General features: G+C 53.8%; 5 protein-coding genes across 5 annotated transcripts; all 5 read left to right on the top strand.

Moving 5' to 3' along the window:
• Nucleotides 1-384: 384 nt before the first annotated feature.
• AB675_9752 (uncharacterized protein) lies at nucleotides 385-1,787 on the top strand (the record flags this gene model as incomplete). The annotated part of the gene is made up of 3 exons (XM_018150316.1): nucleotides 385-465; nucleotides 549-1,433; nucleotides 1,506-1,787. 3 exons carry the CDS (start codon nucleotides 385-387, stop codon nucleotides 1,785-1,787), a joined length of 1,248 nt encoding a protein of 415 aa, XP_018002569.1.
• A 553-nt stretch (nucleotides 1,788-2,340) lies between these two features.
• AB675_9751 (V-type proton ATPase subunit E) lies at nucleotides 2,341-3,155 on the top strand (the record flags this gene model as incomplete). The annotated part of the gene is made up of 3 exons (XM_018150315.1): nucleotides 2,341-2,373; nucleotides 2,432-2,937; nucleotides 3,005-3,155. The coding sequence occupies 3 exons, from the start codon at nucleotides 2,341-2,343 to the stop codon at nucleotides 3,153-3,155; spliced, it is 690 nt and encodes a 229-aa protein (XP_018002292.1).
• An 883-nt stretch (nucleotides 3,156-4,038) lies between these two features.
• AB675_9750 (Protein red1) lies at nucleotides 4,039-7,473 on the top strand (the record flags this gene model as incomplete). The annotated part of the gene is made up of 5 exons (XM_018150314.1): nucleotides 4,039-4,221; nucleotides 4,263-4,683; nucleotides 4,736-5,030; nucleotides 5,114-7,242; nucleotides 7,289-7,473. The coding sequence occupies 5 exons, from the start codon at nucleotides 4,039-4,041 to the stop codon at nucleotides 7,471-7,473; spliced, it is 3,213 nt and encodes a 1,070-aa protein (XP_018002236.1).
• Nucleotides 7,474-8,020: 547 nt separating this feature from the next.
• AB675_9749 (uncharacterized protein) lies at nucleotides 8,021-9,063 on the top strand (the record flags this gene model as incomplete). Its single annotated transcript, XM_018150312.1, has 2 exons — nucleotides 8,021-8,767; nucleotides 8,836-9,063. 2 exons carry the CDS (start codon nucleotides 8,021-8,023, stop codon nucleotides 9,061-9,063), a joined length of 975 nt encoding a protein of 324 aa, XP_018002521.1.
• Nucleotides 9,064-9,808: 745 nt separating this feature from the next.
• AB675_9748 (uncharacterized protein) lies at nucleotides 9,809-11,568 on the top strand (the record flags this gene model as incomplete). The annotated part of the gene is made up of 4 exons (XM_018150311.1): nucleotides 9,809-10,013; nucleotides 10,063-10,407; nucleotides 10,495-10,839; nucleotides 10,934-11,568. 4 exons carry the CDS (start codon nucleotides 9,809-9,811, stop codon nucleotides 11,566-11,568), a joined length of 1,530 nt encoding a protein of 509 aa, XP_018002507.1.
• Between the last annotated feature and the right edge of the window lie 2,073 nt (nucleotides 11,569-13,641).

The following is a 13,641-nucleotide window of genomic DNA, read 5'->3' as shown; positions in this document are numbered from 1 at the left end:
GCGACGGACAGGATATGAAGGTTCAACTTATTAGGCTACCCAGCAGTATTGGGCCCTCGAACCTATCGACTGTAGGGCTGACTGACCGGCGCACGCCGCCGAACTGGACCCTGGCATGCCTCGGGGAAAGGTTCGGCGTCGCCAGAGCGATTGGTCACCGCGTGGGAGCACGGGAGAGTGCATTCATCTCATGCACTTGAGATGTGCATATTCCGTCGACCGCCATTCGAGCTCGCGATTAGAGATTGAGCGGCCGTGGAAAGGCGTGCCAACAAAGCATTGATATCTGCAGACAGTAGTACTGCCTGCGCATCGGGGAAGTTGCTACACATTCGTTCACGTGAAGACCAACAACTACCAGATCGACCGTCCACATTCGCAAACATGATCAAAGCGACAGCAGAGGACGTAATAATCATTGGAGCTGGTGTAGTAGGGCTGACTCTAGCACACGGGTTGAAAAAGGTGCGCCGTCCTCTCAGCGACATGCATTCCATCAACTGCGATTCGCCAGCGCCAGGTCACGAGGTTACTAACAAAATGTCTAGCACGGTATACCATTTCAGATCTACGAAAGGGATTCAAGTGTGTCAGCACGGGGTCAGGGCTGGGCCATCACAATACACTGGGCACTTCCGTACTTGAAGGATCTGCTATCTCCTGAGACGCTCGCTGAAATTGACGAAGTACAAGTCGACCCCGAGATTGGCCGTAAAGACACTGGAAATTTTCTATTCATCAATCTATCGAATTGCGAAACGAAGTATCGTATTCCGCCTTCTGAACGACGACGGGTGAACCGGGAGAAGCTGAGAGCCGTTCTGTTGCGAGACGTTGCGTCTAAGGTGCACTGGTCGAAGAGTGTTTCCAGTGTGGAATCCACGGATAATGGTGTCAAGGTCACTTTCGACGACGGCACTAGCACAAGAGGCTCGCTGGTGGTTGGTGCCGACGGAGCGAACTCGAGAGTGCGAAGGTTCCTGCGGCCAGACGACTACCGGAACAGCCAACTCCCCATTCGCTTCCTTGGAAGTGCCGTCGACATGACTCCAGCTCAAGTCGCTCCGTTGCGCAAGCTGGATCCTCTACTCTTCCAAGGCTGTCATCCTGAAAGCTCCTGCTTCATGTGGGTATCGATGCTTGAAACACCTGCGGTCAACGGTACAGCAGAGAATGAGCCGGACAAACAGCGTTACCGCGTGCAGCTCAATCTTTCCTGGCCCGTACGCTCGCCCGCAGACGAGCCCGCACCGACAGATAAGGAGCGCGTTGCAGACATGAAGAGAAGGGCAGATGTTTTTGCGCCCGTGCTGCGCGACGCCATTCACGCCATCCCGGATGATGCTGAGGTACTGGAGATCAAATTGGCCGACTGGCCTTGTTTAGACTGGGACAATAGCAAAGGGAGGATCACTCTCGTGGGAGATGCAGCGGTAAGTCTTCACTGTACCGAAACTGGCGGTCCCAACTCAGTCGTCTTGTTACAATGCTGATTAGGAACGCAGCACGCGATGACGATGTACAGAGGCGAGGCAGCAAATCACGGCATGTTAGATGCCTACCGACTCGTCGAATCCCTGAAGGTATTACACTCGGTGAATGCCGACAGCGAAGTGGGTGCTGTCGACGAGCAATCGAGAGTCGTCACAGATTTCGAGGCTGAGATGCGTACACGCACAAGTTATGCCGTGAAGATGAGTCGGCAGGCTTGCTTCGATGCTCATGACTGGGAGCGATTGAACGAGAATTCTGCTGTACTGACCAAACGGGCGGTAGTGGCTAAGTAATAACTGCCACGGAACTCTGCAACAGGGGCTGTTGAGTGGTGATCGAGCATGGCGCGTGGTGTTCTTCGGTTTCAATTCCAGAGTAAATGGTCATTCTAGTATTCTCGCATCCTATGATGGTTATCGTAATTGCGAAGGTCACAAGCTGCACCTGCTGAGACTTGTTGAACGCGAGAGTAGGTCGGTGACGTGCTGAAGTTATGCTTGGCAACTTGCTATTCCTCCCTACTGTGTTCCTGCAGATCGAGCCCTCCGCGGAGAGCTCATTGGGGTTAAACAATCTACCTCATCGACTTCGACCATTCGAATAGACACGCCGCCTTTGGCAAATAAAGTATCTCTGTGGTTGTTTGTCTACCAAGCCTCTTCCGACAACACAGCCCAGCACCCTTTCGTAGCTGTAGAGCTGTTACACTGCGTCCGTACATCGAAGCGCAGCTCTATCTGAGCAGCGTTGACCTCATTCTACGCTCTATATCTCCAAGCTGCCTGTAGGCTCCTACAAGTACATTTACGAACGCTCAACTGCTGCTTCTGCAGCCTTGCGGCCGTCATGTCGTCCAATCATGCCATGTCTGACGACCAGGTGAGTCTACCGTCGCCGTACCTCGACGGGCGCATATTACTGACACTCACACTCTCAGGTCGCCAGTGAGCTGAAGAAGATGACGGCATTCATTCGCCAAGAGGCCCTCGAGAAGTCACGCGAGATTCATCTGAAAGCTGATGAGGAGTTCGCCATCGAGAAATCCAAGCTCGTCCGCGAAGCCACATCGTCAATCGATGGCGAGTACGAGAAGAAGTTCAAGCAAGCCTCGATGTCACAGCAGATCACGCTTTCCACATCAGCCAACAAGACACGACTTCGGGTACTCTCCGCGCGGCAAGAGCTTCTGGACGAGCTTTTCGAGAAGACGCGGAAGAAGTTGTCCGATGCTGGGAAGGGCAAGGACTACGAGAAGACGCTGAAGGATCTTATTCTTGAGGGAATGTATATGTTGGGAGAGAAGAAGATCGGGCTGAAGTGCAGGAAGAGCGACAAGGACAAGGTAGAGAGCGCGAAGAAGACAGCAGCAGATGAATACAAGAAAGAGCTTGGGGACGAAGTTGAGGCGACCATTGACGAGAAGGACTGGCTGAGCGATGAGTCGTAAGCTATCCTCCCCTAAATTGTCCTTGTTACCTTGAGTGCTTGCTAATGGATATCCTCGAAACAGTGCAGGAGGCGTGGTCGTCGTCAATGGCACTGGCAAGATCACCCTGGACAACACACTCGCTGAGCGCCTGCATTTGCTCGAGACAGAGGCGTTGCCGACGGTACGGGCCACACTTTTCGGAGAGAACGAGAATCGGAAGTTCAAGGACTGAGCTGCCCTCAATTTGTTGCACTATCCCGAGACAGTGGCTCAACGCCAGCGAGTACGACAAGGTCAACCATTTTGTTATTGAGCGTCATCCAGATCTGTACAGATACCAGCCGAATGCTCTCCATAGAAGATCCCGCAGCATACGTCGGGAAAGATGGCGTCTGCAGGAGTTTCATCCATTATGGGAACATAGCTTCGGCGCCTCCAGTCAAGTCTGGCCGTATAGCCACAAGTGCTAGACACGATAGATGCCACGTTCATCGTGGGTCGTCTTGAGCACGGTGGGCAGATTAGGTACAGATAGAAGATTCGTCAGTATCGTCCAACATCACGGCGTCCTAGCACCCGCTATCCCTACCAAGTAACGGGTGCCTCGCCGATGGATGTGGCTAAAGGCTCGAGAACGTTGGCGACGTCTCGTTTCATCAGAACAAATCTAGATGGTGAACCATAGGAAAGAGGCCTTTGGTGCTGGGAGATCTGCCTGATCAGTTTCCTATTCCCGTAAACTCCGACCAGCATTTCACTTTCCCAGTTCAAGTCGCTGCGATCGCTCATCTGTGTGCATCACTTCATCACTCACTTCATGTTCGGAATAACTCGTGTGCATCGCTTCCTTGTCTGTGATCACCACTAGCACAGCTCATTGATCTGCAAGGCGCGTTACACTGCCTTCAGAGTAAGCTGGCTCATACTGGAGCGCGTAGCGCGGACCTTCGAAGCACTCCTGTCTACTGAAAGAAGATGGTAAATTTCTATCATGTTTGCTGATGACATTGGTGGAGGCGCATACAACTGTCGTTGATGGCCTTCTAAGCCAGAGGTGTCTTGCTTCAGGCTACAACTGATACTGGTCATTGTCTGCGCATTGTAAATTTGTCAAAATGTCGCAGCCCTACCAGCACCAGCCCGCGCCGGGTTACAATGGTTCCTATGGCAATGCTACTACTCACCTCAATCGCCGTATGGTCAAGGACAAACCTACAGTCCATCGCCATTCCCACAGCTCGGTAGTCAGCCACCTGCTCCGCCTTTTCAAGCAGTCGCTGGCTCAGGCGCAGGCGCAGGTCTGAATTTCGCGAATTTTCACGCCAACACTCAGAGTCAGGTCCCTCCACCAGCGCCTTCGTTCCCTTTTTCGACCGCACCCTTTCCTCCTGATATGCTCAAGCAGTTTGCTGGCGCGAACATACCACTACCGCCGCCAGGCTTTCCTCCTGTTCCTCCACCAAGCCTCGGGTTTCCTCCATTCCCACCACTGCCTCAAGTGCAACAGACTCAGCCTCGACCCTATTCACCATCTCAGCAGGTTCGTTCAGAAGAGGGTGACGACGCGTACGACCCACGGTATCCGCAAGGGATTCCCCAGAATGTGCCACAAGCGGCGCTAGGAAGAACAACTAGCAATCTAGCATCACATAATTCTCAGGCGCCGAGTCAGGCCCAGGTGCAGGCGTCACCACACTCCAATGTTGGCGGCGAGCCACGCTACCGCGCTGACATTGCCCAGTTGCTTCCAAATCTTGATGGTACGTCTTCCGTGTGTAACATAGACTATCGACCGCTAACGAACCCAAGCAGGGTCGTTCCTATCAATACAGCGTCATCCCGAACCTCCTCAGCCCACGTCGAGATTCCCGCAAGATATCACTATGGGCAACACAATCTCAAAGCTAAGTGAGGAAGAGGAGACTTCTGCATCAGTGGTGCCTTCGGATGCGAAACCTAAGTCACAATCGGCGCCTGAGCACCTCTCTGCGGTGGCCCGACATGACGATGCACACGCGGCTGCCAGTTCTTCGGGTGCTGACAAGTCCACTGCTTACTATGATACAATGGACGCCGCTGAACTACGGGAGGCTGCCAAGACAGCTTTGTCCTCTTTCACCCCTCTCAAAATTACATACGACGACCTGGTGAAGGAAGGCATCAGCCAGATGTGCTGAGTTCTCTGTACAGCGAGCTGGGCACCGGTACGGGACCTCCAGTTGCAACGAATGACAATGAGGGGACAAAGTCGCCATCGGCAGAACCGGTCACGAAAGGACATCCCACAAGTGCAGTCATTGCGCCCACTAATTCAACCGCAAGTCCGAGTCTCGAGAGGAAAGATAGGATCGCTCAGCTCCTTGCGGCTAGGGTCAGCAAATCTGGCCCATCTCCATTAGCCTCAGCCGAAGTGCAGCAGTCAGATGCCGATGCCGCGGCGAAACCACTCCTGAACGGCGGAGCTGTCACTGACGCTGCAACTCCCTCGACGAAGAACGTCAATACGTCTGACAAGCCCAGCGTCGACCAGTTGGAAACTGAGAGGCCAGAGTCGGCCCACGCATTTGTCCAGCCCAGATCAGTGTCAACGCTTCCAGGTCTTGGAATGATGTCAACCGATTCTGATGTGGAGGATACCGTAACGTCAAGTAAACGACACCTGGACAATGGAGATGCCTTACAAAACGGCACTCGAAAACGTCGAAACACTGGCTCGTCGTCTCGCGAGGATACAGAGATGGAAATTGACGACTCGTCGCAGAGTGCCTCGGAAGGGGAAGTCGTTGAGTCTCCACGGATTGCTCAGATCTCGCCGCCGAAGAGCGACATCGCCGTTGACAGTGCAGTGGGCGAGATCAAAACAACGACGCCTCCAGCCAAAACTTTTTCTCCCATCGGAGGCGCTAAGCTTACACGGGAAGAGATCGCTGAGAAGGCCAGACAATTGAAGGCACAGTTCTTACAAAAGCGGGCAAGGCAGCAAGCTGCACAAGAAGGACTTGCTCGGTCCGACAGTGAGGTCAAGGAGTCAGAGAAGGCCCTGAGTGAGCAGCGTTCGCGCTTACGAGAAGTCAGACAACACATTTCAAAGATGGAAGCCGATCTGGAGGTCAGTCGAAAGGAGGAAGACGATCTGTTGGCCAAAATCCGACGCTCGGAAGAGGTTCTGGAACAAACCTTAGCACGCCAGAAAGACATCAAGGAGAGTCTGCAATCTCTCAAGGTTCAGCAAAATGCGACGACTACCGCTCAGAGTGAGACAAAGACCACGCCGGAGGTGGACGCCGCTGCTCAAGTACAAGTGCAGCAAGACGGACCAACCACCATAGTAGGTGATGCTACATTGCGCACTGAGCCAAGGTTTTCTGATGTGGCACCGGAAAATGAACCAATTACCGACATCGGTCCAGTGGAGGAGCTGGCACAACCTGCTCCTACCTCGCCTGTATCCAACCAGAACGAAGACGTCGAGTCCGATTCGTACGAACCACACGCACCGAATGACGATCCTTTGGGCAACGAACGTGGTGAGCCGGACGTGGACAATGTCATGGCACCGGATGAGGCGAGCAACGACGAGAGGAGCCAAAGTCCAAGACCTGTGTCCGAAGGTGACGTGCACGAGAACGCTCACAGTGACGGCAGTGCAAGTATGCTTGACAGCGCTTCAGAAGGCAGTCGCGATGAGGGCGAATACTCCGCTGCTGAGGAGGACGACTTTACTCAGCCCATGGAGCTGGACAATGATTCCGATGAATACGAGCCCACGGAAGCTCCTGTGGACACAGGGAATGCTTCGGTCCCCGTTGAAGAGGACTCTCAACCGTTGCAGGTCAACACTGTCGAGAATGGTGAAGCAGACGAAGCCGACACTGCCAAAGACCATGCAGCAAGTGCCAACTCAGATCAACCTCATGCGTCACAGAAGTTGGATGAGGGGGGGCAGGGTGGTCCTTCGGCCACTGCGGAGTCACGACAGAGAAATGGCATGGACTACAACTATCCACGCAACGCACGTAGTGCTCCGGCCAGACCGAACGGACGATGGGGTCAACAGCGACCAACACTGGAGCCTCTCGGCGCCAAAGCTGGCGTCAACAAATCGGCCAGCTTTTCTGCGTACCAGTCGCCTCTGACAGCGTTTCCATCGTTTCGCTACAGCGAAAGCTTTAGCGAGAGCGCCAAGGACGGATATCGATCATTAACATACAGCAACACTATCGACCCAGGCAAACCCTTGTGTCGGACGGAGCTTGCAGGTGATACGTGCCAGGATCCACAGTGCGAAGATCAGCACTTCCGGCATCTTCGCATGAGCGGTAGGCTCTGAACTCTTCAGTGTGGAGACTGACTGACAAGACACAGACGACAAGATCCTGGCGTCGATGTCATCTGCTGCAGAGTTCACTGACCAAGCTGTTCGTGATCGCTATTTGATGGGCCTCAAGGGTGTCATCGCTGACTTAAGAGCTCGCAATGTGCGTGATTTTGAAGACGTCGCTGGTGCTCTCTCAGAATATCGCCGCAAGTTCGTCGCAGGCGAATCGTAGGTGTGCCGACATCTCTGCATTATCCCAGCTTCTCCTTGTGGCTGCCACTATGGGACAGTGATCTGCTGTCTCAGAGTGAGCTTGAGTTGACCGCCATCTGCATAGCGTTTCTCTAACGAGCTGTATTTCGGCTGAAATGGGACTTCAGGAACCTGGTCAGGTCAGAAGGTAGCGAGCAATGGATCTGTACAACATAGTCTTGCTCCAATGGTAGCATTCGACGAACAGATACTCAATATTCATATCTTTCCAGCTACCAAACCTAGTCTCACATCAGTACGTCTAACAGCTCTGCCAGCGCGATTGTCATTTCACGTTCACTTCGTCCTCATCGAGGATAGGGCAAAAGTTGTGAGAGAGCCCTTCCATTGATATCCGCCCTGCAGAAGTGAATGCTTCTGGTCAAGTGAAGACTCCCAGGTGTATTGCCGACATAGATATTGCTCAGTCTATCGCATACCTGCTTCGCTTCTCCACACCCTCGACACCTTCGACGACTTCTCGTCAAGACTCCCACCACGGGCGCCACCTCGCATACGACGCAGTCATGATCTCATCTATCGGCACCATGTTGATCCTCCTTGCCCTCGTGGCTCAACTGTCCTTCGCTTCCACTGTGCCTACGACTCACTCTTTCTTCAAGGACCTCGGACGCCGCGACATCGATCTTCCCTCCTACGTCACCGGCGCGCTTTCAGCAGTGCGCTCGGATGCCGGCATCGGTTCACGGCAGTTAACATGGAGCCCAGCCCTGGTGCGGCGCGCTCAAGACTCTGCAAACCAGTGCAACGGCGATGCACCTGTCGGCACTGGCATTCAAGGCACAGTCTATGAAGCTGTCAACGACCTACAATTCAACTCAGACTATGAGACCAAGGCGGCTCTCGTCAATTGGATCCTCGAGGGCATGCAGGACGACAGTGGTGATCACCCTGATGCTGACAGCATTAAGAACCCCGATAAAAAATTCTTGGGCTGCGCTTGGAGTCAAAATTGCGGAAACGATCACTACTTCAAGTGTGCGCTCGCTGCTACTGATAGTCTCGTTCGTATAAAGCGAGCTCCAACCTCGACGGTCGCTCGAAAGACATCGAAATCAGAAGAATGGGAAGTGAGCGAGATCGACCTGCGCGACCTCGTTCTCGATCGGCGTCAAGTCCAGTTCGATGCGCACCCCATTGCCGGTAGCTTGCTGAACGAGTTCCGCGCGGAGAACCAGCTCCAGTGGCTTGGGTACAGCACGCCGATGATCTATGATGCTTACCATGATGCCAACACTTGCAAGGAGAACATCGTGAGTTCCAACTCTCTCCGTTCCTGCTTCCTGCCTTCCTGCAGAACCATTCTAACTCAGAACTGCAGATCACCGATGAGCTTTACTTCCGCGTCTATCATGTCGCCGCCAACTACTCAATCATGACCGAGTCCATCGTCAAGTTTTGGAACTACGTCGTCCCGGACTTCGCGTATCCAGTCCTCAAGAACCCTGACTACCGCTCCTACGGCTGCAGCTGGTCAGACTGGTGCGCGAACAATACTTTGATCTTCCGATGCAAGTTCAGTAGGGACGAGACTCACGGCGCGGTCTAGGACGGTACTGTTGCGGATGCAAAGACCGGGAAGTGACGTTGGGGGACTTCGGGGAGGGAAGCGATCTGGGGGCGGAAACCTAAACCTTGAGGCTGATTTAGTGCTACACGAGGCCTTGGCATATCATACAGCGCCAAATCGGAGTTGCTTCGCGAAGTGGCAGTGATCTTAGTACAGTCGAGTTGCCCTGTCAAGGTGCAGTATTGTACGCTACTTTTCACTAACGCATGCGAGCCGTGTGCTATCAGTACATCGAGCCTGGCGTGCAGCGCTGCGGCTGGACGCTTGACATGAAGACCGGTCAGTATTGCTGTGATTCCTGTCAGACTCGAGATTGTCCGTCATCACAGAGGTTACGAGAACGCAAGGAAGCATGCTTCGCAGCACACAACGATTATTGACTTTCAACACGTTCAGACACGTTGTGCTAGGTCGATGACTTCTTTTATACCCTCGAAGCGCGCCTTTCTCGAATGCTGTTGTCATACAGGGGCAAGAGCAGCACTGCCAATGTGTCGTGTATGGAACGATATCGATCAATCTTCTCATTTACTGAATACTAGCTGCAATCCCGGTACGACGTTGTTAGTTAGCGATGTGTCCACTGCGGCTTGGTCTCTGCGGCTCTGCCTATCAATCTGGGCTGTGTGCCGCTGGCGCACTCCTTCCGCGAATATAACAGAGCATCTCGGCACCTCAAGCCTGCGCTTCTGCTCGCAGATGCCAGTAGGCTTCGCTGATCCTCATGGCCGCATTTCTGGTATCGGTGTTCGTATTTGCCGCTGGCGTCGCGAGCTATGGCTTCCACTCTCCTCGAGGCAGGAATCAATACGTCGTTGGCGGTACCATTAACATCGCCTGGTCAAGCGTTGACGACTTCGTGGACATTTACTTGACTAAGCAAAGCTTCCTCAACCCGAAACAGCCAGTAGAGCCCATCACGATAGCTGGTTACCCACACTGATTCACACTACATGGACGATCGCTGACAAAAAGTAGACAATATCACGAATACAGGGTCCTTCCAATGGATTGTTCCGAATGATCTAGGGGCCGCCTTTACCGGTAACGTCCGCATGTATCTGATCAACAGCCGGACGAAGAGCAGAAGCTTTCAGACCGAATATTTCCATATCTACTACGGCGAGCAGGACTATGCCGATCTGTCGACCCCGTCGTGGGCGAATTTCACTGCGCCTACGGGTGCGCCCAAAACCTTTTTCACTGACAAGCGAACGGTGGGCATCAGCTGGGACACGGATGTCGAGTTCGTCAATTTGACGTACTGCACTGATGTGAACGCCCCGTGGCCAATCATAGGCGAGAATATGTCTACAACGATAGGTGCGTCTATGCTCTCATCGTCCTGCTGATGCCTTCCTCAACGGTGTCCCGATCAAGGCGATCGACTGATACGCCTGACACCTGCAGATGGCTTCACAAGAAACCCGGGCATAGCCGTCTGGTCTGTCCAAGATATCACTACATACTCCCTTCCCTTCAGGTTCCGCTTGATGAGCAACGACACCCTAGCGGGAGACACGTATGTCGAGAGCAACGCGTTCTACACGGCGCCAGAAAATTACCCGGACTACTTCGACTTCACCGAGCATCTGGACGATGAGGGATTTCTTTTCCCAACTCAAGCTCTTGCGCCATCCCTGCGTGTGAATGACACGGTCGTCTTCACGTGGCGCAAGCCCATGCCGGACGACTACGATATCGAGCTCGGCGTCTGGGCGGAGAATTACAAAACTGGGTGGATCACCGGGCCCGGTAAGAGACACTGCCGCCCATGCTCATCAGATCTGGCAGATCATACAAGATAGATCTCAAAGCGCCACAAGAGCCCTAGCTAAGCAATCAGCAGAAGACGAGAATATCGTGCGCACACCCACAAACATAAGCTACCGTATCGAGACCTACGACATCCAGGACCGCTTCCGCCAACCCTACACCTTCAATCTCCTCAGCAGAAACTCTCGCTCCGGCTACCCAGGCTATCGGGCCATCATGCGCACCGAGCCCCTAACGTTTGGCGACCCGGCTGGCTCCGCTGAGAAGACCTGGATCGCCCCAGCTGTTGCATTTGAGACATCTACGTCGACGTCAGGGACGCCACCAGGAGCCAATACAACCAGCTTAGACTCTTCCGCTGCAAATGGTTCGGACGATTCGGGCGTCAGTCGAAGCGAGCTGAAGCTCTACGTTGGGCTAGGCGTTGGTCTCGGTGTAGCTGCCATTCTGCTCTTCATGGGTATTGGGTTCTTCTGCTGGAAGAAGCGGCGAGGTGCTAAGAACGATACGCACGAAGGCTCTGAGCCATGGAGGAAGTCAGAGCTTGATGCGAAAGGGGCTCGGCACGAGCTTAGTGAGGAGGGACAGCTTGCACTACCAACTGCTGAACTGCCGAGTCAAGGGACGGCGCACTATAGGGAGGAACACGACAGGCATGGTAATGTTCATGAGTTGCCTGGACAGACGACGTCGGGTCGGACATTGTAACTAGGTATAGCTTCAATGGCGATAAGCATCGATTCCTCACTTCGGGTGAATACTCGACGTGATTGTGGCACAGTCTTGTCAATTGATGGCGCTGGCCATACCTCTCACATCGGACGAGCTCACGAAGCTCATACACATACACTCGGGCTTCTGGAACATTGGTGGACTTCTCGGCGGGCTCCTCGGCAACTTTCATCAATCTATCACGAAAACCGCCCAACGTGGTGATTCTCATAGACTGCTCACCTTCGGCTGCCCATCGATTTTAGGAGGGCAGACCGCGCTCGTCGTCACAGGAGCTTGCCTTGTCGTATCCTGCGCTGCTGTGCAATGCAAGGGAGAAATGTCTCTCGAGCAAGTCTGGAATGTACCTGGCCAGGTACGTACCCGGGGCTGACTTGGCTGGAGCTAACGCTAATCTCGATGAGGCATAGTGGCTGCCTAACACAATACTGACCCATACTCATCGGAAACCTTGGTCGCAGGCTCGTCCTTCCGCGCATCCTAGGCCAGTGACTTGCTACATAGGGAGACTTTTGCGGGAGAGGTCAAAGACAGGCATTGGTCAGTGATCTCGATCTACTGCGCTTTTCTCCTCATTTCATGCATTCAGTGCTGCGAAAACTGGAAGAGTCCGCCACCAGATGACGCCCGGGCTCAACGAATATTCCTTCCCAGATCCCAAGGACAAGCATCAACAGATGAATGAGGAGTCCCCACCTCAGCTGTGACGTTCGGTGTGAGATGTGTTCATAAAGCACGAATCGTTACGGGGCTCCGACGGAGCCGTTGCCTTGTCCTACCCCTGAGTCCGACAGCTCGGAACCAGGTAAATCAAGGTCACACAAATAGCTGATCTGACGGTCCGTGTCGTCTTGGGCGACGCAGACAACGTCCTATGGCAAGGAAGGTGGGTGGCAGGCAGCCAAGTGCGCACCAGCTTCGTCATGCGAAGTCATGGGGCCCCTTTGGCCGTTCTGTTGCCGTTCGTTTCACCAGGATCGGCCGCTGATATCAGTGAAGAGCACTTAGGTCGCAGGAGGAATGGCGTCGTTGTGTTGGCACATGGAGGGTGCAGCGGCAAGTGGCGGATCAAAATCGCCTGCGTTGCCGAGATCTTCGACGTATCATCGGGTGATACTAGAATCATTAAGTGCTCACACGAGCTCTACGAACAGCTTGAAGGCACGTGGATGGTTCGATCGCGCTTGTGGTGTGCCGCGAGTAGGCGAGATACTCGCAAGGGAAAAGCCTCCGTGCTTTTACACTGGACTTTGCCGATATCCCACGCGGTGGTGGTCTGACCTGGGCGTGCATGACGCGAGTTCAAGGCAACTGACTGCCTTGCCCAAGCATACATTCCCAGAATTTAGTCATAGAATTCCATGGTAGCTGGGGCCAGTGACTGCGTCCTTGCTGCTCACGAAGGCGTATGTTCGTGGAACTCTTGAGGTGGCCGAATGGCCCGAAACAAGCAAGTCGACCATGACGATTTGTGTAAGGCAGAGCAATAGTCCCATGGGCAGGCCCAACCGGTAAGGGCACCCAATGACAGCACCATGCCCACGGACACGTAAAGAATGCTGACGGTCAAAGCTGACCACATGACGAGCCATGCGATGCAGCGTGCAGGTGTGCTACTGCTCGAGACCGTGAGGAGCGTCCTGCTAGCCACTTGGCGAACAAGGAACGGACTAAAGATTGGTTAGGGACTGGTGGCAGTCATCTTGAGTCATACCAATGCAGCCGGGCGTTCCCACCGTCCCGAACACACCTTATTTGGTTGCTAGATTCTGCTCTGAGCTTTCGCGCCGTGGCTGTTAGAGTTGAAAACATTGATGATTCGTCGAATGACGCAACCAACCTACATTTACAGCTATGGTGGCGATCGGCCGGCGTTGCCTTGTGCAATGTCCGCTGATCGAACGAGCCACCTGGCACTTCTGTTGAGCTAAGGGAATTGTGGAAGCTGGTAGGCATTCACTCTTCACAGGACTGGGTTGGAAAAGGGCACAGTCTGAGGAAGTGGTAGGAAGGAGCGATCGTAAGTAGCGAGAAGAATAGATGGCAGGA

The sequence above is a fragment of the Cyphellophora attinorum genome, assembly GCF_001299255.1.
Source record: "Cyphellophora attinorum strain CBS 131958 chromosome Unknown Contig7, whole genome shotgun sequence".
Lineage (NCBI taxonomy): Eukaryota > Fungi > Ascomycota > Eurotiomycetes > Chaetothyriales > Cyphellophoraceae > Cyphellophora > Cyphellophora attinorum.
This window is presented reverse-complemented; position numbering and strand designations above follow the sequence as displayed.